This window comes from Podarcis tiliguerta, assembly GCF_965153285.1.
Source record: "Podarcis tiliguerta genome assembly, chromosome: 6".
NCBI classification, from domain to species: domain Eukaryota; kingdom Metazoa; phylum Chordata; class Lepidosauria; order Squamata; family Lacertidae; genus Podarcis; species Podarcis tiliguerta.
In genome coordinates, this window is record NC_139539.1 from 16,669,907 (window position 1) to 16,694,962 (window position 25,056).

At 43.5% G+C, this 25,056-nt stretch overlaps 1 protein-coding gene across 7 annotated transcripts in view; it reads left to right on the forward strand.

Moving 5' to 3' along the window:
• BCAS1 (brain enriched myelin associated protein 1) overlaps positions 1 to 25,056 on the forward strand; it is a 53,508-nt gene that overhangs the window by 17,303 nt on the left and 11,149 nt on the right. For 4 of the 7 annotated variants that reach the window (XM_083446902.1, XM_083446903.1, XM_083446908.1 and 1 more), the window contains exons 5-10: positions 10,098 to 10,274; positions 14,017 to 14,061; positions 16,801 to 16,935; positions 19,216 to 19,251; positions 20,553 to 20,780; positions 23,425 to 23,586. In XM_083446902.1, coding sequence (XP_083303028.1) covers positions 10,098 to 10,274; positions 14,017 to 14,061; positions 16,801 to 16,935; positions 19,216 to 19,251; positions 20,553 to 20,780; positions 23,425 to 23,586 — 783 coding nt within the window. The remainder of the gene's footprint in view (positions 1 to 10,097; positions 10,275 to 14,016; positions 14,062 to 16,800; positions 16,936 to 19,215; positions 19,252 to 20,552; positions 20,781 to 23,424; positions 23,587 to 25,056) is intronic. The other 3 variants (XM_083446905.1, XM_083446906.1, XM_083446907.1) reach the window with 1 other exon arrangement.

Consider the following 25,056-nt stretch of genomic DNA (forward strand, 5'->3'; position numbering starts at 1 on the left):
GCAGCAAAATGTCGTGGGTATTTCTATAGCTCCTATTTACATATACCAAACCATGGGTTTTAACTGCATTCATGCAATTAATGTTTGTGTTTTACTTTGGTCCTTATAGCACTAAAATTTTAAAGAAGGCATACAAAAGAGCAAAAGATAGCAACAGTGAATGATATCCAACATTAGCAATGTTCAGAATGGGCCCGTTGACTTAGTTAGATATCACCCAATTATTTTCCATGGATGCATCCCAGAAAACAGCAATATTTATTGGTAACTAGAAGCAGTTTGAGCATAGCGTGCTTACTGCCAGGATACGGTTATTGAGATAATGTATAGGAAGCAGGGTTTGTTTGTTTGTTTGTTTGTTTGTTGAGATTCTACTCAAAAAAACCTGTGTGTAGAACTTGAAATTCCAAGTATTATAAAATGCTAATGATTTTTATTTTGCCATCAAGCTATAAACTTTATGAGGCAGATCTTTACTTTTCCAGACATATCTCCTGAAATAAATGCAATCTGCAGCTCTTATTTGACTTCCCATTAATTCCGAAGTGGTTTATTTATACAAGTGTTCAGGTGGGCAGAATTAGGCTCAAATAAAAAGCTCAGTGGTAATCAACACACTTTTTGGTAATCAACAATTGGTATCTTTGGCCTCTGACAGACGGCAGAAAGCCGAACGTCTGATTACTGTATACAGATGAGATATTTATACTGGAAGTCTAAATATTTGATTTAATCGTAATTTTCCAGATTTTGCTTCAGGCACACTTCACTCTTTAAGTAAGCCATGACTGATAGCTTCTGTGGGAGCTTAATCACTTCAAAGCTTTCCCCGCATGTCACAGTGCCAACAAACAACAACTAACATTGCTGAGAGGGAGGGAAAGAGAGAGAGGGAGAGATGCCTCCATTTTAGATTCCAGTCTAGGAACTACACAGGCATTCTGTGTTTGGCTGAACCATGGCCTTATTTTCAAGCGCCACAAAACTACATTCAGGAAGCTGCATAATTAAAACAAGGGCAGGATTCATGAACCGATGAAGCGTTCGCTATTCAAGCCAAGGTAAATTATGTGACTGAAATGTTTCACTGAGTGAGCCGTGCTCTTCATGGGAACAAAAAAGGGCTTGGCAAGAATACAAGCTTTTCATATAGCTTCTCATTATACCCACCCAAAATGGCAGAGCTGATGCTAACACATACACATTTTATAATAACCAGAATATTCTGTATGCACACAAAAAATAAATGGGTAGTGCTGACTCCCCGCCCTCTGGTAATATAGATTTTATACCCCCCCCCCAAATAGATATAGATGATATAAAGGTAAAGGACCCCTGACAGTTAAGTCCACTTGTGAACGAGAACGACTCTGGGATTGCGGCGCTCATCTCACTTTACTGGCCAAGGGAGCCGGTGTTTGTCCACAGACAGTTTTTCTGGGTCATGTGGCCAGCATGACTAAGCCGCTTCTGGCGAAACCAGAGCAGCGCACAGAAATGCCATTTATAGATGATTACTGCAGGGCCAGACCATTAAGCAGAGTGACATGGCAGCCCCAGGGCGCAGATACTGGAGGATGTGGATTGGTGGTGAGGTTTTGAAGAATGGAGCGGTATGAGCTATGTGGCCTGTTATGCACCCTCTAGATCAGGGGTGCCCAAACTTTTTTCAAAGAGGGCCAGATTTGATGAAGTGAACATGCGTGAGGGCCGACCAAACTTGTTGAGCTTTTAGCCCAGGACATATACTGCCACGGGGGCCGGATTAAATCTGGATTAGGCTCCAGAAACAAACTTTGGACATGCCTGCTCCAAATGAATCCTCAGGTGTGGTGAAGAAGGATGCTCTGTTGCCAGTGCTGAAATAAGGTTCAGCAACCAATACGGTTGGATTTTTGTAACTGGGAGAGGTAGCCATCTTGTCTTTTGCCATAGGCATCAAAATGTCTCAGCAGCTCTGACAGGACAAATAGTGAAATGACCATCCTCAGAATAGCCATCTCTCTCTCTCTCTCTCTCTCTCTCTCTCTCTCTCTCTCTCTCAGCACGTTCCCATATAACCTGTTTGTTGAGCATTCATCCTGATTTGTTTGCAGGTAGATGAGACATTGCTGGTTGTTTACTGAGCATTCATTCTGATTTGCTTGTGGGGAGGTTAGATGATGTTGAATCGAAGCAAGTGTTATCTCACACTTTCTAGTACATTTCTCCATCACTTTCCTTACTGCAGAAACTCTGGTCTTTGGGAAAAGTGGGTTTGTTGCACAAGCTCTCCCAACCAACCATTGTTGCGCAACCAGAATTTGCCAGTATGTGACTGAATCCCACTCTATTGCATAGCTCTGTGGCCTTTCTCCAGCAGCTCAGCCAGGAATTTTATTTATCAGAAATGCTTATGAAACCAACAGATGTCTTATTTGTCATCTGCTTACCCCAAAAAGCCCAACCCACTCAACACACAAATCTAAGCCTTTCTGTTCATAACTCTTTTAGGCCCCTGTTGTGTCAAAGTTGCCACACACAGAGAGATATACAAACAAGCTTTTGGGCTTCCAGAATTCTTTCTGGCTTCCAGGGACAGCCTCTTTCCCCACATACATCTCCAGTTAGGGGCTGTCTTTAGAGAGGTATGCAGACTTTATATTATATATCTAGCCTTCTTCGGGCATTGTTAGCCTAGTGCTAAACATGCGAGGGAAGGACCAGTGTGTATGAGTGTGCCACCTCTACTGCTCGTTGCCATACTTGCGCCTTCCAACTGAAGGCAACTGAAACCACAATGGAGGTGTCAGTGGAGCAAGGACACTGCCTTTGCTGCTAGGCTAATGCTTTGCCTGAAGAGGGCTCTTGTCTGTCTGTCTGTCTAATAAGGAGTTCCACGTTCTCTCTGTGTCTCCATGGCTAAGGGTGCGTACAAATGTTCATTCCTATGAGTGCCAGTGTGGGTTTTTTCCCCTCTTGTACTTACCTACTTCCCAGTTGGTAGGAGGGCTATGGATCAGCAGCGGGTTCACCATGAGCACTTCTGAAGACACCCTAAGACGTAGGGCTATGCAGATGATGGATTAATGATACGGAAAGAGAAATTGGCTCAGTTCTGATTGACTCCCATTGAGAGATGGCAAAACCTGCTTCTCACTACAACCTCTAGGATCTCTGAGCTAGATTTACTTAACTATACAAGCAATAGCGGGGGTGGGGACGGGGACATGTGCACAACCCCTGAGCTCCTTGGAAGAATGGACTACAAATTTAATAGTAAGAATAACTCTCTGTACTTGCCTCTACCCTCCCTGGCCTGGCCTGGCAGTTTAATGTTTATTTCTTTAATTAATCAAAATAAAGGAGGGAGATTTCTTCCTACATGGAAGGAAAAGGAGAATGTCAAAGTGATGCTAAAATGCTTGCTTTCCAATAAAGGTGCTGCCATACAAACAATTATTTCTATTGCAAAGCCACAGTTTTATTAGCTGACTCTTGCTAAACATTCATTTATATCACAATATCACATTTTGATCCGCATCAAGTGCGGCACAATGACTGCAGGCTTGGCTTGCCTCATTTATATCTTTATCATTATTGTTACGATGACGAAGAATGGTAAAAAATGTGCACATTCTATACGGCACATTATTTTTTCTTGGAAAGCCTTCGCACTACTTTTTGGCAGCTGCTCTTGACCGCTGCATTAAGTTTCTTATTACACGACATTTCTAAACAACGTATTAGGACATTCCAAGCCAACTGATCTGTGTAACTTTTGGAGGTCAGCTTGCAAAATGGTAGGCGGGAGAGATTAAGCAGGCATTATCTTGTGCTTTCGCCTAATAAAACAGATTCATTTAACACATTGGATGCCAGCCGGAGAATGGGCCCTTTCTCCATGAACTTTCCATGAAGCTAAGAAGAACTTTTGTTATACTGCAATTCCATGCATGCAAAATTTCACACATATCAAGAATCTCTGTCCCCAACCCACAATTGACCCACTCAGATGTATGTTTCCCTCTTAATAATATGTAAACCATTCTCTATAAATTCTTTATAAGAAGGGGAGGGAAGGAGAGAGGGCAGAACAGACTCAGCAATGTACCAAAGCAATATTACCTTTTTATTATTTTACAAATACTAAATAGATTCATAGTAGATTTGGCTTTATTATGTACCCCCTGCAATGCCTGAAATTGCTCTTATATAGGGGCAAACATCCAAGCACACAAAAATAAAATAAAGTGTAAATATTTGGGATGTAGCAGTTGGATGCTGTCATTTGCAACAAGAACTAACAAGAAATAAAACTTACACAAATATTACACAAATACAAAGCTGGTTCTATCTACCTACTGGGTACCCTAAGGAGAAGCATAGGAACAAACGAAAAAATATGCATATTTCAAAAGGCCATCTGAACGTTATCATGATTTTGAAGGCATTATGATGTTTCTTAGTGCCAAACTATCTGTGAATAAAATCTCCCACTTCTTTAGAAGAGTTGGGCTGCATTCAGACAGCACTTAAATCCCTCTGGTGTTTCCTTACCTGATAGTTTCCACATTTTATGTGATCTTTCACATGATGTAAAAACAACTTGGAATTTGTTGGATGTTTACCATGTTAATTGTTTCCAGAGACAAAGAAAAACAAGTTAATAACCTCATTATTAACTCAGAAAATTACACGAAAGTTGCACTACAATTTTCTGAGGTGAAATTTGGGGCAGTATCCTAGCGTTTAAAATTTAGCATGACATGGAGGTATGTCCATCAAAAGGCCGCAGTTCCATAATGCAACAGGTACCGCAGTTTAAAAGGAACACTAGGTCAGAAGCACAAGCATTATAACCAGGAGAACCAACCCAGTAATCCCCACATCTGACTATCACCTTGATAGCGGCCTATTAGCCCACGTTCTGAGGGCACGTGATGGTTCCAAATTAAAGTTTACCTGGCTAATACAGTGGCCATATATGCAAAAGAGGACAAGGCTGTTCACTTCTAATAGTTGGGTAGAAAAGGGAAAATTCGGCAAGTGTAGCTACACCTGCTTAAGTTCCCTCTCCTACACAACTATTAAAAGCGCGGGAGTCCTGTCCTGCCTGCTGATGTTAATGGCGAGGAGGAGAGCTTATGTGGTGAGAGCCACATCATAAGACAAGTGTGCTGGATCATGCCAAAGGCCTGTTATCTAGTCCAGCATCCTGGTCTCACAGTGGCCAGCCAGATGTCATGGGGAAGCCCAAAGATAGGACCTGAGTGCAACAGCACACTCCCTTCCTGTGACTTCCAAAAACTGGGATTCAGGCACATGCAGGACTGCTTCCAACCATATAGGCTGGAAAGTAGCAATGTGAACATAGCCACTGAGTTCAGGAAGAGCATAGACATGTTCCCAGGGCTACCAGGTCCTTGTCGTCGTCGTCTTCTTCTTCTTCTTCTTCTTCTTCTTCTTCTTCTTCTTCTTCTTCTTCTTCTAAAAATCTCTTTATTGTTTAAAGATTGAATTTTTACATAGCATGCAGGTACAATGAGAAAAAGAAACCCCAGTCACCCCATAATGGATCTGGCAACAATGCCAGCAAAATACATTCTTCCGCAAGTGAACATGTGCGTTTGGCAGGTTCCAGATGTCTTGTTGCAGTTAGAAAAGGTTATGAATGGATGCCCAGTCTTTGTCTTGAGATGGTGCTTGCTCCTTTAAGTGCACGAAGCCTATATCCATGCTGTTTTTTTGCTCCATTGATCCTCCACTCCTCTTGGCTATCCTGGGAGACATCATCAGGGGGTTTGGGCTGGGTGTTCATCAGTATGCGGATACCCAGCTCTACCTCTCTTTCAAATCAGAAGCAGTGAAGGTGGTGAAGGTCCTGTGTGAGTGTCTGGAGGCGGTTGGAGGATGGATGGCAGCTAACAGATTGAGGTTGAATCCTGACAAGACAGAAGTACTGTTTTGGGGGGACAGGAGGTGGGCAGGTGTGGAGGACTCCCTGGTCCTGAATGGGGTAACTGTGCCCCTGAAGGAACAGGTGCGCAGCCTGGGAGTCATTTTGGACTTGCAGATGTCCAAGGAGGCGCAGGTCAATTCTGTGTCCAGGGCAGCTGTTTACCAACTCCATCTGGTACACAGGCTGAGACCCTATCTGCCCACGGACTGTCTCGCCAGTGGTGCATGCTCTAGTTATCTTTTGCTTGGACTACTGCAATGCGCTCTATGTGGGGTTACCTTTGAAGATGACCCGGAAACTACAACTAATCCAGAATGCGGCAGCTAGACTGGTGACTGGGAGCGGCCGCCGAGACCGCATAACACCCGTCTTGAAAGACCTACATTGTTTCCCAGTACATTTCCAGGCACAATTCAAAGTGTTGGTGCTGACCTTTAAAGCCCTAAAAGGCCTCGGTCCAGTATACCTGAAGGAGTGTCTCCACCCCCATCATTCTGCCCGGACACTGAGGTCCAGCACCGAGGGCCCTCTGGCGGTTCCCTCACTACTAGACGCCAAGTTACAGGGAACCAGGCAGAGGGCCTACTCGGTAGTGGCACCCGCCCTGTGGAACACCCTCCCACCAGATGTCAAAGAGAAAAGCAACTACCAGACTTTTAGAAGACATCTGGAGGCAGCCCTCTTTAGGGAAGCTTTTATTGTTTGATGGTCTATTGTATTTTAATATTTTGTTGGAAGCCGCCCAGAGTGGCTGGGGAAACCCAGCCAGATGGGCGGGGTATAAATAAATTATTTTATTTTATTTTATTTTATTTTATTTTATTTTATTTTATTTTATTTTATTTTATTATTCCTCTCTTGCTGTGACCACCAGAAGCTCGGGCACCAAGTGTGGGGAGCCATGGGGGCCAACACCCCTAATTTTCAATTAGAAGGTATGGGGCCCCCCAAACTTGTTTTCCAGCCATGCGCTCATTCTGCGGGGCGTCCACACACACACCAGCATGTAGCATGCACATGCAACATCAGCATGCCACAGTGTATGCCAACGTCATGCGCAAATGCCTCAATGATGTCGCACAGCCCTGGACCCCCTCAGTCACAGAGGTAAGGTGGTGCATATGAGCAGAAGTCTAAGTCCCACCCCCCACCCCACCCCACACAGTAGGTGTGGGAGGGGTCTAGCAGTGCTTCTGGAGGATATTAAAGGGTTTGTGAGTATGTGTAGAGTGGAGCATCTGCCTTGCGAGTAGACGGTCCAAGATTTAATTTCCAGCAATTCCAGGTAGGGGTGGCAAAGCCTCCCTGCCTGAATCCCTGGAGAGCCTCTGCCAATCTGTGTAGGCATTATTGGGCTGAATGGACCAAATGGTCTGACTCAGTACAAGGTAGATTTTAGCAATGTTCACTAGTGCATGTTACAAGCAGGCAAGAGAGCCCCTTTCCTCATCACTGAATGGCTGGAAGGTATGAAATCAATTTAAAATTGTCAGAAGGAGGAGGAGTGGGTGGATGTGTAAAGGTAAAGGTAAAGGTACCCCTGCCCGTACGGGCCAGTCATGTCCGACTCTAGGGTTGTGCGCCCGTCTCACTTAAGAGCCCGGGGGCCAGCACTGTCCGGAGACACTTCCGGGTCACGTGGCCAGCGGGACGAAGCTGCTCTGGTGAGCCTGCACCAGCGCAGCACACGGAAACGCTGTTTACCTTCCCGCTATAAAGCGGTACCTATTTATCTACTTGCACTTAAGAGTGCTTTCGAACTGCTAGGTGGGCAGGAGCTGGGACCGAGCGACGGGAGCGCATCCCGCCGTGGGGATTCGAACCGCCGACCATGCGATCGGCAAGTCCTAGGCACTGAGGTTTTACCCACAGCGCCACCCGCGTCCCTGGGTGGATGTGTAGCAGGTGCCAAAACTGAACTTTGGACTGTGACTTTGCTTCTGTGCATCATACCAATCAGCTGTACATTTCTTTGCACATTGGTGTTTTTGGCACCATTTGAAAGCAAGCTGCAATAAAACAGGGTTGACCCCAGCCAAAACTGCCACTCTCCCTCCAGCCTACAGTTAGAGACAGAAGAAGGTTCTTAAAGAAAACAAACATTTAAGGTCTGAGAAAATGTAATATTGTTTCTCCAGGCTTATATACTAGAGGAAACCTCATTTAAAAATAATAACAGATTTGCCACAGGTTGTTGGGACTTCTTTGGTCAAGCATATATCTACAGAGGTTGCATTTAATGGATGATTAAACTGTCTATGCATCCCATTAATTATATACTGAAAATACTAAAACAGCTTTCTCAGCTGTTCAGTTCTGTTCTTCTGAGAGCATTAGAGGAGACAGTTTTTGTACCCACTCTAAGGAAGCAAGTTCCTGCCATAAAAAGGATCCTAAGATGAGCTTTACTCATTTACAATGCATTGTGTCTAAGCAGATGTAAGCACCATTTAGCTCAATGGGACTTAATCCCAAGAACCTGTTCTTAGGATCACAGCATTAGGGTACAATCCTATGCATGGGGAAGGACCACAGCTCAGCGGTGAGGTTTTTGCTATGCATGAAGAGGGTCCCAGGTTCAATCCTCAATATCTCCATGTAGGAGAATGTCTCCTTTCAGAAACTGTGGCGAGCCATTGCTAATCAACATGGACAATAAGAAGCTAGATAGACCAATGGCTTGGCACTTATCCTTTTTACCCTGGGATAAGCCCCATTGATCACAGAGGGAACTACTTGGTGGTAGAACAAAGAGTATTTTGCTATTAAGAGTGTAACCCAAAGCACACTTCAAGGGTAGTAAGTCCAATGGAAATCCCGAGTAATTGTGTTTAAGACTGCACTGCATGTCTGCAGGAATGAGAGAAAGGATTTTGAAGAGAGCAACATTTTGATCACTCCCTGTATTTCCAAAATAGTGTTTTGTGAACGTTCTTATGGCCTGTAGGCACAGGAGACCACCACCTTACTGAAGCTAGGTAGGTCTGATCTGTGTATGTGGACCACTTTGGGTTCCATAGTGGAAGGAAAATGGCATAGAAATGTAAGGAAATACATTTGGGAATGCTCTGCCACTGTGTATATCTGATATATATATATATATATAGAGAGAGAGAGAGAGAGAGAGAGAGGGAGGGAGAATGTATACAGTGGTACCTCAGGTTAAGTACTTAATTCGTTCCGGAGGTCCATACTTAACCTGAAACTGTTCTTAACCTGAGGTACCACTTTAGCTAATGGGGCCTCCCGCTGCTGCCGCGCCACTGGAGCACGATTTGTGTTCTCATCCTGAAGCAAAGTTCTTAACCTGAGGTACTATTTCTGGGTTAGCGGAGTCTGTAACCTGAAGCGTATGTAACCCAAGGTACCACTGTATTTACTTTAAATAAACAAAGTAAATAAATACTTTAAATAAATAAATATCTCAGTATTGTCTACACTAACTGACAACAGCTCTCCAGAATTTCAGTCAGGAGACTTTACCTGGAGATGCCAGGGTTGTACCTGGGACCTTCTTCATGCAAGGCAGATACTCTGCCCCTGAGCTATGGTGTTCCACTGTGAAGGTACATTCCCCTGAGCTCATCGGCTAATGGACTTCACCAGAGATTTAGGATCCTTGTCCTCTGATTCAGACTCAAGAGTGCCCCTCTCCTCAAGCAAACAACATTGAATTTTTAGCTGGATTTAAACAGATAAGCCAACAAACCTGAACTTGCACAATGTGTGTGTGTGTGTGTCTGCCTTCCTGGAAAAGGATAGTAAACTGAGCACGAGTAAACTGTATGTGGTGTGAACTGACAGTAAAGAATTCAGAGATCAAAGCCGCAGACATGTGTTGCTTGCTATTCAGTGTTCAGCTGCACTGAACAGAAACGGAGATTGCATGCCATATGCAACCTGGCTTCTTGTATTTGCTATTCTCTCTGGTTCGGAACAACGTTCCCCCGGCCAACGGCAAATGCTGCATATATTAGATGGGGCTTGCATAAATGCCCAATTGTTCTGGATATGTAGGCTGAAGAAATATGGATGGAATTAGGATTGTGGCTCAGAGAGCAACATGATGCAAGTGGCAAACAGGCTACTTTTACAATCTTCTACTGGGCATTCAACAAGCGAGGAACTGACTGAATTGTGCTCCCTTTTTATACAGGACGTAATAGATGAGTGCAATCAAAACACTCTGCAGCCGGATTCAGCAGGTGTCAATTGCTTGGCTGCTGAGGATCTTGCTCAAGGAGACGTAAAGCCAGAGAACGTTAAGACAGCAGCAGCTGGGACAGAATATAACAACTCTGACTCTGTCATCATGAGTTTCTTTAAAACCTTGGTAAGATTTTTGCCATCACTTTATCTGAATGGAATTGGTGTATGTATGAATTGTTGCAAGATAAAATTGCTGCCCCGCGGTTACAGAGAGACGTTTAGGAGGGAAGAGGTGCTTTGCATCACGTGGGCAGCACAAACTAACACAGTCAAAGCTGCAAAGGTTCAGTACAACGTGAAATGATTGCAAACAATGTATGTGGGGCAGGGGATTCAATTTAGTGTGCATTTAAAGGGAAATTTATTTCATTTGCACATCGGGAAACACTACATGAATCAAACTGTCCTTTGACAGCTGCACTTCTCTGAATTTCGCAAGGCAGTTCTTCCTCCAAGCAATGTGTACAAAAATGCATACAGCAGTGAAAATACAAAAAAATGCTTTTCAGACATGGGTATATTGGGCACAATTGCATACAAAAAGTGCAAATGGAGGGGAGGGGGATCACAAAACAAAAACAAAACTGCAAACTGATGTGGAAACATGAAGAACTGAACTTAAGACTAGAAAAACAAGAAAGTGAGAAAAACCAAAACTGATATATTCAATAGAATGAGTATCAGGTGTTGTTGCAGAAAGCAATTTATTTGTCGTGTAGCTAGATGCAAAAAATGATGGTAATTCAGCACTTTTAATAGATGTATAGGAGAGGGCATTTCTGTGGGTGTAGCTTATTATGCAAACTACACCTGTTGAAACTCCTACACAATTACCTAAGAAGCAGGAGCCCTGCCCTCTTTTGCATTTAGCTACTCTACCTGAATTTTGAAATGTCATTTAACTAGAAAAAAATATATCTTAAGTGTGCATGGGGATGTTTTATTCATTAGCTGTGAAGGTCAGATTAAAACCATTTGTTATTTTCTACACAAGCATTTCCATCTAGGCACAGCTAAAAGCTTATCTACACTTCCCTTTGCCCCACTGCTTTCCCCCAAGAAAATCCATGCTCTTTAGCACCGAAAACCTGCTCTTTAGCACTGAATCAGAACAAATGGCAACTGGATTTTCTGCAGATTTCCATTTGTTCTGATTTAGTGCTAAAGAGCAGGTTTTCCAGGGGAAAGCAGTAGAGCAAAGGCAAAACCACTCTGAACAGTGTCTAGAAAGCATGGGACAAATGGAAAACCACTTGGACCTGTGCTTTCAAGGCACGAGAAAAGTGGAAGTGTGGACGATGCCTTGGAAAATTGTTCTGATGTTGTGGAAGGAGAAGGAAAGCTAAATTAACAGAGGAATCACAGACATCTTTATTTGGAGAGAAGGTCCACTGAGCTCAGTGGAACTTGTTATCATTTACGGAGGACTAGGGGACTGGTTTAGGAATAAAAATGCATAGGGTTGTGTAATAAATCTAATAAAACATCTCTGCAATATGACAGGAAATGTTACCAAGGAACTTTAACTTTCCTAACATGCACTTTGTCTTTGTCTGCTTTTTAAGTATTAATCAATTTAGTTGTAGGCAGCATTTGCCACAAAAATATTGTGTTCAAAGTAGTGCACTGGTTCACCATGGGGTGGCCGGATGCAAAAGCAGATAGGGTTCTTAACACACCAAGAAGGTGGCCTGGCTATTCCAACAATTGAATCCTTGCCAGATCCAAAAATTAGAAGGGACTTGGGCATACGGCGTAACCCCATCCCTTCAAAACTCACAACAGTATGTTTATTTAGACATAAGTCCCATTGAGTTCTCTGGGGCTTACTCCAAGGTCAGCAAGCAAAGGATTGCTATCAAACTTGGTCTAGGAAATCACTATTGCCTGTGATTGCTTAACTGCTGGTGAAACAAGCTTTGCAATTTTTTTTTTAAGCCTAACTAAATGTACATGGCTAGAGGCAATGGAAAACTTGAAAAGTTGTGTACAGTTATGGCCACTACAGCACTAAAAGAAGATCATCAAGCTAGAAAAGGACAACCAAAAGGATCGAGGGGCTGGAGCAGCTGCAAGGGTACAACATTTGGGGCTATGCAGGCAAAATGTGGTTAAGAGGGGACCTGATAGAGGTGTATATGTTAAGTTGTGGGTGAACATATCAGACGACACATAAACTATTGTTTATTCACAGGCCAGGCCAGAACTGAACTGAAGGGTTCAGTCAGCCTGCTTATATAGAGCTCCAGTACATCGTTACTGTAGCAACTTTCTAAAACTATCCAATCATTGAATGTCACTTTCGATCCCTTATTTGCACAACTATCTGCAGTATCCCCCTGCTAGCCCAGGGTGAGAACTTCAGTACATAACAACATAACATTACACAAGGTATGGTGAGAGTGGACAAAGAAGTTTTTCTCCCTTTCTCACAATACTAGAACTTGGGGCCAATAATTGAAGCTGAATGGTGATGGGGGAATCAGAGCAGGCAAGAGAGAACACAACACATAGTTAAGACTATGGAATCGGATGTAGTGACGACTGTCCATTTGGATGGCTTTAAAAGCGGATTAGACAAATTCAGGGAGAATACAGTAAGGCTATCAGTGGCTACTAGACAACCCATTGCCTCTAGTAACAGGGGCAGCATGCCTCTAAATCCTAGTTGGTGGGGAGAGTTCTGATGCACTCCTGCCTTGCCTTGCCCTGCTTGCAGGCTTGCAGAACCATCAGATTGGCTGCCGAGGGAACACTGAGCCAGACTGGCAGGCAGGCTTTGGCCTGACCCAACAGAGCACTTATGTTCTTGCATTCTTGGAACAGCATAACGGGAAAGAAGAGTGGGCACACCACAAGCCATGATGGCCCTATCATTTACAGCTAGGATTCTGTAACTGGGAGCTGAGCTACAAAACCCTTTGGGTCCCTTCCAACTTTACAATCCTATGTGTCAGGTGCTGATGTGGTTGCTCGAGAGCAAACAGGCAAGACTCCGACCTGTCTTTTCCAGGCTTTATTCTTAGTGCAGACTATTTACAGTGAAGAGCGTCGTAAGTTCATGTCTGGCTCAGTCGCTAGCAGAATCTGGGAGTGGTCGGTCCTTGTACCTCCCCCAGCATAACAGTTGTGTGACCCCCACAACCTTCAACTCCCCTCCCTGCGCTGAGTGGGCGCTGGCAAAGGGGTACTTCCCTCCTCTCCGGTTTGCTCAGGCTCAGTGTTGAGGCTCTCCCTAGCATCCCCTGGTCCCACCACCTCCTCTCCACTGGAGGTGGGGCTTTCCTCCTCGCCAGAAGAGGAATTGCTTCACAAGATTTTCGGAGGTTCCCTATAACACAACTGCCCTTTCACTTCACGCCTCTGAGCTGATGGCAGTTCCCTGACACTATGGTTCCACCTTACCCCTTTCAGCTTTCTATGCGGGGAGGGTGCTCTACAATCTTGTCTTCTTGCTGACAGATACCCATTTAATTTGCCTTTGAAAAATACCTCACAATCTCCCTAGGTAGCTGTTCTAGCTTTGAATTACTTTTACAATTAGGCTGTTCTTTCCAGTGCTTAACACAAGTCTGTCTCTGCATTTGAACACCATTGGCCTTTGTCCAATCCTCCTCCATAGAATTGGAAGGAACCACTAGGGTCATACAGTCCAACCCCCAGCAATGCAGGAATCTTTCGCCTAGCGTGGGGCTCAATCTCATGACCCTGAGATTAGGAATCTCATGAGCTGAGCTATCCCAATTTAAAATTTGCACACTTAATGTTTCTCTTCAGCTAAATTCTCATTCAATTCATGTCAAGAGTTTGGTCTGGTTTTGAATATTGCACATTTCATGGATTGTTTTCTTTTCTTGAATTGAAAGGTATCTCCAAGCAAAGCAGATTCCAAGGGTGACACTGAGGACAAGGTGAGTGATTGGATCCTGGCAATATAAGTTCAATATAGACCCCTCCTCCTTTTCTTGGGATACTTTTCTAAACTGGCTTAATGTGTACTTTGGGACTGGTTCACACATGCATGCACAACCCAACCTACATTGCAAATAATTGCATTCGATTTGATGTCAGGCAATATTAAAGACCTGCGTTATTGGTTACTGCAATTTATTTATCTGACTTATTGCTTTTCATGCCACCTTTATTTCAAGGTACTCTGGGTAGCATACCAAATCACTGCCTTGTTTTATCTCTACAACAACCTTGTCATGTAGCTCACACTGAGATACAGTGACTAGCCCAAGGTCAATCAGATTCCTAGCTGAGTGGGGTTGCTACATTTTTAAGGACTATACATGGGCAGAGGGTGTTTAGGTGCATGCCAATAATGTAAATTGGCAAATATATATTTGAGAGTACCTGTTCATGTGTGAGAAAACTAAGGTGTGCTGCAACTCCCTGTTGCAGAGGGGGGGGGGTGTCTGGGGAGTTGCTTTTTTCTGTTCAATGTATGAAATGGCCCTTAGAACTGATTTGTTGTTCGACTGTTTCAGCACTTCTCTTACCAAGCTGGAGCCCCAGCCTATTAAGAACCCAGATTTTGATATTCAATATTTCTTTGGCAATTTGACACATTTGTGCAATTGGTTTTGAAAGCATTCGTTGACGGCAGAAAACTAAATTCTGCATATAATGGTGCATTTCTGCAATATATCAATTTACCTTTTTATGTATAATGTTGTGCCTGAGCACACACTTAATAACTGGGAGGTCTTTACCACTAGGTGGCACCAACTTTATTTGGAAGCTGGCTGTTCTTGGCCCCCAGATCATTTTCTGGAGAGTACAGTGGCCCACAAGACATCTGTCTTCTAGACTATTAGTCCTAAGCAGGAAGTTAAACAGACTAAAGAAAAATCAGAAAGCTCCCTACAGCATATGACTATCCTTGGCAGAAGGACCAGTTTGCATAAGCAGTAGGAGACTCCCAATTATAGCATATTGCTTCTGAGCAGCCTTTCTTGAGGAGCATCATGATGCCAATGGCAAGTGCCCAGTTGTTTTGGGGCTGCAGGACTTGGGACATTATGTAGGAAAAGGAAGCATCTTTGTGTGTCTGCCACCTTCTTGGCCCTGCATGATGAGAAGCAGTGGCTCAGGAGCATAGCTGTCAACATTTCCCTTTTTTTAAGGGAAATTCCCTTATTACGAATAGGTTTCCTCACAAGAAAAGGGAAACATTGATAGCTATGCTCAGGAGTGCAGCACACTTCATTCAAAACACGTATTCTAAGTTGTGTTCATCCAGGACTGCTGCAAAGCTCAGCATGTGCCTTTTATGCCTTTGCCAAATGTTCTGCGACACCCCAAAGATGTAGGTGTTTCTCAGCAGATGAATCAATATTTGAAAGGGTTCCATGAAGGCTGAAGGTTTTATTAGTGCACAGAATGGTGTGCTTATGGAGTGCTGCATATAATAGTGATTTTTTTCCTGCTGTATGATTTACCTTAAAACAAGGGCAGGGGACATTTTTATGTTCTAAAGGCCACGTTTCTTCATGGGCAGCCTTCTGGGAAACACATGACACTTGTATGTGGGGGCCCAATGTAATGAAATAAAAAAAAGTAGGCCAATAGATGTAACTCTTGACCTTATTCAGTGGGCTGCGTTCCCAGCCACACCAAAGCCAGACGTTTCTTCAGAAATTCATTTCTCTCTGTTTTCCACTCAGGCAAACAAGAAACACTATCACAGTTCAAGGACACATTCCAGTCAGGCAAAAGTACTCAAGAGCAGGGCTGCTAAGGGGGGTGACCAGGGAGGGGGCTGTATTAGAGGCTCACCAGCCCAGCCTCAAGAATGTTTTGGGGGAGAGACAGTGAGATAATTCTTAAATAAGTGAAACTCAGAGTCCTTTTCATTGGAGAGATGTGTAGATATGGGAACTATTTTATGACATTATAGTGCATATAATTCTTCTCATGCATAGCCACATTTACAAGTGTCACAAAAGATTTGTTCTGCACTCGTAAGCAATTGATTTTTGAGTGTGCAGAACCTATTTTCTTGAACTCCCTGCCTATTAATATTTGGCCTAGGTTGTACTCAACACTGCTAAAAAGCTTTTTTTGTTAGGGTGAGCTCCCGTTGCTCGGTCCCTGCTCCTAACAACCTAGCAGTTCAAAAGCACACCAAAGTGCAAGTAGATAAATAGGTACCGCTCTGGCGGGAAGGTAAACAGTGTTTCTGTGCACTACTCTGGTTCACCAGAAGCGGCTTAGTCATGCTGGCCACATGACCCGGAAGCTGTACGCTGGCTCCCTCGCCCAATAAAGCGAGATGAGCGCCGCAACCCCAGAGTCAGCCACGATTGGACCTAATGGTCAGGGGTCCCTTTACCTTTTTAACAGGATGTGTAATTGTATTATGTACATTTGGGGGGGGGGGGTAAGAGAGCTGCTGATTTTTATCCATATTTTGATACTGTTGTTACCTGCCCTTTTTAAAAGCTTTTTAAAAATGAGTATTTTACGCTGTTCTGCAAACCTCTGCCATAGAGCTATTTCTTTGATTAAGTGGTATACATATATATATATATATATATATATATATATATATATATATATCTTGCTAAGTAAATAAATGTTGTGAGCGAAAGGACAACAGAGCCTGCAGTGGAGACTCAGCTTTGAATGATGTCGCCCAAAAGGGATCTCAAACAGGCCTTGGCGGGCAGCTTTCTGAGAAGACGGCGGCCGATTCCCATGTGAAAGGCACCAAGAAAAAGAAGCCAGACAGCCCCAGATTAGGACACAGTACATTTAGCAAACTGTTTAGGCATAAGGTTGGTACTGGAGACTAACAAAAATGGAACCCTGAATGGCAGCAGATGAGTCTTCGCATTGTTGACGCAGAATGAAAAACTGCAAGGATCAGACTCCCTGAAGGGCAAAATCCGGCTTAGTGGGGAGGGAGAAACAAGGCGTCTTGAGCGTTTTAGAGTCTGGAAATCTACTCCTTAAGCAACATCTGTGAATTCAGGGTTCAGGAAGGAAAACCCTCTAACCAATTCATAATGACCATTTCCCATGTTGTGTTAATAACTCCCTCTCACTAACAATGCCCTGGCTGCCTTTAACCTGAGGTTCGATCTGACAAACAATGAAGTCAAAAAGAGACTATTAAATTACACCTGACCTGCATGTAAAGCGTTCAGAGAATTTCACGTGCCATTATATTAACGATCCTGCAACAGGTAGGTGGCACAGTTGTTGTGCTATTTGTGGTGTCTCTTTCTAGCAGTCTCGAAGAAGCTCCAGAAAGCTACTGGACCAGCACTGTAAAACTGAAATATAGAATAACAGAATTCGATATAACTCCCATCAGTGAAAGGGGGAAATTTGAATGTGCGCTCCACTCGTAAGAAGCATTCCACACCATAGCGGCCACTTGCGCCTCCAGTAACAATGATGGATCCAAGAGTACCCTCAAGCTACAATCTTGCTCCTTTAGGATAACTCTTCAGATAACTGTAGACAGCTGGTTTCCTGCAACTCCCTCACACTTGTAGAGCAAAGCAGTAGCTGCAAGTCAGCAGTAAAGACCCAGAATGAATGCATGGCTAATTTTGAAGAATCGTAGGATTTGTATTAGTACAAAATCGTATCCAAAACCACGTCAACGTATTATTACTCAATATTAAGTATCAATATTTTTGTTTGGAGGGAAAGAATGGGAGCATTCTATCCTGAGGAATGCATATAGACAAAGACCCTTGAGCTGTGGATGGAAAATGAAGTTAATTTCTGAGTGCAGAAATTCCACTCAGACACCCACATGGAATTTTTGGGAGTAGAGGGGATTACATAATAAGTGCATTGATTTGGAATAGAATGGGACTGGGAAAGGCACTTAGGCTGCTCTGAAACGAAAGTATCGTATCGGTTGCTGTATTTGAAAAGGAAAGATCCACACATTCACCTAAAGAGTGATGAGTTGTAACTACAAGATCCTATTTAGGGTCAAGAGAAAAGTTTTGAGGCTCCAGCCCTAACCGTGCTTAAAAAGAAATCAATATCAGGTAGTTCAGGGGTAAGTATGTCTGAGTAGACACGGGGATCAAGCTGGGGAAAGGCTGCTTCATAGTACGTTTTGCTAATTAAATATATACGCTGATAGATGCACGCTCACACTTCAGCAAGACGTGCATCTTGTCCCAGAGGGAGATGTGCAAACTTCACGCTGAAATTTATAAATTGGCACAGTGAACAGGAGCTGCCAGACTTGCTTCCTGTTGTCCCCATACCTCATATCTTCTGAAGCCAGCACATTCTTCCTCAAAACCATGGTCACCTTCTGAACCAGGGAAACATTGTTTTTCAGGTCTTAATGTTAATACTAATTTCAACCAAAAGTATGTTTTCTAAAAAAACAACAACCGAAATAACATAAATACTAATAGCTGGATACAGGTTCATTGGTGCATTGGGATTACATGAGGAGGTCATTATTGTATACAGTGGTACCTCGGGTTAAGTACTTAATTCGTTCCGGAGGTCTGTTCTTAACCTGAAACTGTTCTTAACCTGAAGCACCACTTTAGCTAATGGGGCCTCCTGCTGCTGCCGTGCCATCGGAGCACGGTTTCTGTTCTCATCCTGAATCAAAGTGCTTAACCCGAGGTATTATTTCTGGGTTAGCCAAGTCTGTAACCTGAAGCGTATGTAACCCGAGGTACCACTGTATGAGAAATTTACAATGGAAGTTATGAATGCATACTTTGTTTTCAAAAATGGTCACTTTCACAAGGAATTTATGGTGGAACAGGAACAGTTGCAATGACTGTCACTTTGAACAACAACAAAATATCTAGGCACACTTTTTAATAACAAGAATACAAAGCTGAAAATGAAAGAACTGCAGTTAAAATATTATGTTCATTTTTCACGTGGTCTAGTCCTTCCCCTGCCCACCCCCCTAATATTCGTAAGAGGGCCTCTTCTTCAGTCTTCAGAGAGTAGCTGGAAGTGGGGAGGCAGAAAAAGGTCCTACTTTCCTTCCACTCTGCAGTTTTAATCTGACATAGCCCCAAATGACTTGTGTTGTGTATTTCCTCTTCTTTTAGGCAAAGAAAGATGCCCAGCAGGCAGCAAATACCAAAGTGAGTAACATTGTTGAAAAGCATTCATGAGTTTCCAGTTGCAAAGAACATTTCTACAAGTTTCAGATTAATAGAGAGCTGACAGCCTCGTACCTGGCATTGCTCAGGAATTCAACAAACTTTAAAAAAATAATCAGTGCCATTTTGAAACTAGTGGTTAAAATCAGTGCAGAACAGCTCTTGATTCAAAATGGCATCCAGTTGTATCAAAATAGACAAAAACGTGCTCTTTGATCTCAGGATCCACCATGTAGAATTTGGTTACAATATCTTAAGTGTCCAAATGTATCGAGAGCCATCATGTGCCCAAAATGTGACTTTAACAGTCATTTCCTATAAAAGTCATTTCCTCTTCGCCCATGCTATAACCCAGCCTTCCACAACTGGTACTCTCCAGATGTTTTGTACTACAGCTCTCAGCAGTATCAGCCAGTGCTGCCATGCTGGGAATTGTAATCCAAAACATCTTTGTTGTTTAGTCGTTTAGTCGTGTCCGACTCTTCGTGACCCCATGGACCAGAGCACACCAGGCACTTCTGTCTCACACTGCCTCCCGCAGTTTGGTCAAACTCATGCTGGTAGCTTCGAGAACACTATCCAACCATCTCGTCCTCCGCTGTCCCCTTCTGCTTGTGCCCTCCATCTTTCCCAACATCAGGGTCTTTTCCAGGGAGTCTTCTCTTCTCATGAGGTGGCCAAAGTATTGGAGCCTCAGCTTCACGATCTGTCCTTCCAGTGAGCACTCAGGGCTGATTTCCTTAAGAATGGATAGGTTTGATCTTCTTGCAGTCCATGGGACTCTCAAGAGTCTCCTCCAACACCATAATTCAAAAGCATCAATTCTTCAGCGATCGGCCTTCTTTATGGTCCAGCTCTCACTTCCAGACATCACTACTGGGAAAACCATAGCTTTTAGAGGGCACTAAATTGGGGAAGGCTGCCATAATGCACAGGGTATGCATAAAAATGTAGAAATGGATGCTCTTTCATAAGCTATAGTTGTGTCATGTTATCTTGTCTCTTTCCCCCATCCTTATTATTCCCCCCACTTTGTGAAAACACATTCAGCACACATTACTCTCCCCGTCCAAGAATCCTGAGAACTGCAGTTTCTCCCTCACAGAACTACAGTTCCCAGCACCGTTCAGAAACTATTGTTCCCACGGTTCTTTGGAGGAAGCCGTGTGCTTTAAATGTGTGTTGAGCTTCAGCTTAATGTCTGTCGTGGGCCAACACCGCCCCATTCTGCAAATCTTTAAATGGCCCTTTGTCTATTTACAAATTCTTGTGTATGTTTCCAGATTGCTGAGCAGCCTGTAATCACTGCTACCGTGACATCGGAAGCAAACGTCGCTCCACCACAGGAGAGTCCAGCCGCAAAGCAGAACACAAGGGCTCCTGACCCTCCTGCACCACAACCAGCCACAGCGACAGTGATTGTCACCAATGAAACTCCAAAAGAAATAATAATAACAAAGGAGAGATCTTCTTCTACTCCTACACCCCTAAGTAAATTCTTTCGAAAAAAGGTACGTGTGGATTTTCTGGGTAGCCATTTTCCTTTCTGGCTAGATTTATTTATAGGAGTTTTTTCATATACCTCACGATAGGTCCTGGGTTGAGCCAGTGTTGAAAGGCTTCTTAGAATAGATGGTGCCACAGCAAAGCCAGATTAAATGCAGGTTTTCCATGGGAGAGTCTTTATTTATTTACTTGCACATGTCAGTGACTTCAAAAATCCAAAAATTGCTCATTGGGCAGCACAGCTAAAGAAAATAACCGCTCATTTGTCTTATATGCATGCCCTGTCCATTTCTCAAAAGCTCAAAGCAACCTGCAATATAACAGCAACTTGAAACATCAAATGTCACTTTTATTTGTGCTAGATTTAATTACAGCCAATCGCTTCAAACATACCTCTATTAACACATCAGCTGAGGTATCCCTATCAACAAAAGTAACTGTCATCAGCAAATGAGAGCCAAATCAGTAGCAGGAGTACCATCAATAAAACATTATGTTTTTGGTAAGCCATAAAATAGCCAGTCATTTAGGCTTCCTGGGTGACTGGATATTTTCCTTGAACCCAGACGTGCCTGGAATTTCCTCCCAGGATACAACTGTTATCACTAGTGAAACTAAACCCACTGCATCAACATAGCATGAGAGACAGAACGCATTTGGTCTACAGCTGTAGCAGCACTGGCTGTAATATGATCCCACACTATACTGTTTTTAAAAAAACCAAATCCCAGGAGATTGCTTCTGCTCTGCCTTATTGAGGATGTATTCTGCTTTGGGAAGAGAACAAACTCCTACAGCTAGATAACTGGTTACATCTGGTGAGCTGGAAGACCAAATATAACTGCCAATGGCATCAGTGCAACAGCTAATGCCATATGCTAATAAAATTTACATCAATGGGGATGCAGTTTGACAAGCACCACATCAATATTTGTTGTTTTGGAGTGCTTAAAAGGCTTTCTTTGAACGGTGCCATTGGATTTTAATGTCCATACTGTATTTTATTTCATAGCTGCGATTTAAGGTATTCTGTCTTTCTGTTGGGTCATCTTTTGTTGCAATATAGCAAAGCTGCATTACATTTTATACTAAGAGTAAAATAAAAGTTGAAGATGACATGGTGACCATATCACAGCTGCTAATAATGGTGCTGGTTCTTTTTAAAGTTGTGTATTTTGTTGATTCCTGGTTTATTATTTGTTCTAACTGTCTTGTCAGTAAACTCAGAACCCCTCCAGACATCTATTTTATGTGAATTCATGATTATTTGTGGTGATGGTGGTATCGGGGCGATTATTTGCAATCCTGCTTTCAGTGGGGAAAACATACTGATGCATTTCAAAACAGTGCATCTCCCCAACTTCCTCCTGATACCCTGTAACATTCCATACCACAAATGTTCGCTGGTCATAATTTGCTGTGCCATAGCACAAGAGTGCCCCTTCAGACTCCTTCCCAACATTTCAGCGGCATCTCCCAACAACTAATAAAGCGGACTGTCTGGTATAAATCCACCACTAATGAACACCCACAAATTGTCTGGAGGGGTCCTCAACTGATGCAATTTCTATTACTACTGTTAATAACACCACAGGCTAAGTAGCTAATGGTTACTTCACTCTTGAATTTAAGCGTGAAACTGCACATTGTGATGCAAACAATGGGTTGCTGGCAAGAAAAGCAGCTCTGTGTTCAGTTTTCTCCTTTTTCCTTGTGACTATTTTGCTAATCTTGCCCACATGCTTGACAACACAGCTTTATGGGTTTCTCCAACTCTGCTCCACATAACTGACTGCCCCCTGGTCAGCAGCAGGGTAGCACATTATGTTGGTCAATACCATGGGAAATTTCACTTCACGCTACCAAGGAGAAACGGGAGAACTGGATCACAGACTGCCACCTTTCAGCAGCAGCTCTCTGCTGCCTAACATTCAGTTCCTCCCCAACATCTAAACAGGCAATAGGGATTTCATAGCCTACCTCCTTGGCACTTTGTTAACCACAGTGTTGCAGAAATTCCACCATTGCCATGCCAAAAGTGGACTGAGCAGCGATATTTACAGATACCACGGGCATGTGAATGTGAGCTTTATCCATACATACAATGAAATCACTTGTACTCTTGCTATACTATACCACTTCACGCTGCAGGCAGGCGGGATGGCATCTCTGAAGTTTCCCTCACATAAAAATAAATGTCATGCATGTAGAAATGTAGCATGCCAGGGGAAAAGGTTCTAACCTAATTTTCCACCTAGCATGCTAATTTTCTTTGGGAAGGGATCTGATGGTCTGTTTGTTTAAGTCATTTGTGGACTATCAACAGATCTCAAAGTAGTTTACATCATTGAAGCAATTTGTTAGCTTTTATAAGCAGCTAAATATACTCAGGAAGTTACTAGAAAGGATTTTCTCCAAGGAAACTCTAAAATCCAGTTGTGTTTCACAGAAGGTGGGAGTGGCATCCAGGGTGCAAAAATCCAACCTGTTTCCTATAAAATCGGTCTCTTTAAGTTTGAAATAAATGTTCATCCTTCTGAGATGATGGCTCTTATTCCCGTAAGTGATTCTGAATTTCTAAAGTAGGCCATCTTAATTTACCTAAATGCATTCCACTGTTCCTTAACATTTGTTACAAATAACCTGCAGACTCCAACAGATGACATTGAGGTGATAAACACAGAGAGGATCGAAGCATCTCCCCAAGCCCCAGCTAAAGTCGAAAGCAGAAGTCAGGAAGCAGCGGAAGTAAAGTCCAAAGGAGATGAGAAGCCCAGCAAAACTAAGGATCTGAGGAAATTATTTAAATTGGTAAGAAGGGTATTTTTGAATCTGTATGGGAGGAGGTATAAAGTATGACCTAGAAGGGATTAATTTGTAAAGTATTTGAAATAGCCAAACAGAGTAGTTAGAGTACCGCAACATTTGTTGTTGACCTATGGTGGAGCAACTCCTCTCATCATCTCACCATCTCACCTCCCTTCCTTACTCCCACCCCCTGCAACAGGGACCATATTAGAAACAGTCAGACCTATAGAGTAAACTCACCACCTCCATAAGTCATACAACAGATAATGGGCACTTAGAAGTTCCAGACAGGTGTGTATTGTGGAATCAAAACTCTTCATACATGCAAGTTTCTTGCATTCCATATAACACTGCCAGCATCAAAATGCCAATGTATAATTTCCTCCCATTTAATCCCCATTTACCTTGATTTCTGGAGAACCTTAAGGCCATTCCCTCTTCTAAATGTTTGTTGATTTTTCACCCCACACACTCAGTCAAACAGCACCCACCAGTGAACTCTAACAGCACCTGCCCAAAGTTGTTGGCTGCCTTCAAAATCGCAGAAAGCCTCTAAAACACCCGAGGAAATGAGAAGTCTCCACATTTGCCCTAAATTGACATACAGTATTTAAGGGGCTCCGTAGATTGGAAAGAGGGAGGTATGCATTATCTGGATTGGATTCATTTGAAAAAAGTTCACAAGTGTAAAAACAGGGGCTAAGGAATCTTGGATCCCTTCCAGTCGGGATTCAGGCCTCATCACGGGACTGAAACTGCCTTGGTCGCACTGGTTGATGATCTCCGGCGGGCTAGGGACAAAGGTGAGAGCTGTTTCCTAGTTCTCTCAGCGGCGTTTGATACCATCGACCATAACATCCTTCTGGACCGTCTTGAGGGGCTGGGAGCTGGGGGTACTGTCATACAGTGGTTCCGCTCCTTCCTCCTGGGCCGTGTTCAGAAAGTTGTGGTGGGGGATGAGTGTTCAGACCCCTGGGCTCTCACTTGTGGGGTGCCTCAGAGTTCTGTCCTCTCCCCCATGCTTTTTAACATCTATATGAAGCCGCTGGGAGAGATCATCAGGAGGTTTGGGCTGGGTGTTCATCAGTATGCAGATGATACCCAGCTCTACCTCTCTTTCAAATCAGAACCAGTGAAGGCGGTGACGGTCCTGTGTGAGTGTCTGGAGGCGGTTGGAGGATGGATGGCGGCAAACAGATTGAGATTGAATCCTGACAAGACAGAAGTACTGTTTCTGGGGGACAGGAGGCGGGCAGGTGTGGAGGATTCCCTGGTCCTGAATGGGGTAACTGTGCCCCTGAAGGACCAGGTGCGCAGCCTGGGAGTCATTTTGGACTCACAGCTGTCCATGGAGGCACAGGTTAAATCCGTGTCCAGGGCAGCTGTGTACCAGCTCCATCTGGTACGTAGGCTGAGACCCTATCTGCCCACGGACTGCCTTGCCAGAGTGGTGCATGCTCTGGTTATCTCCCG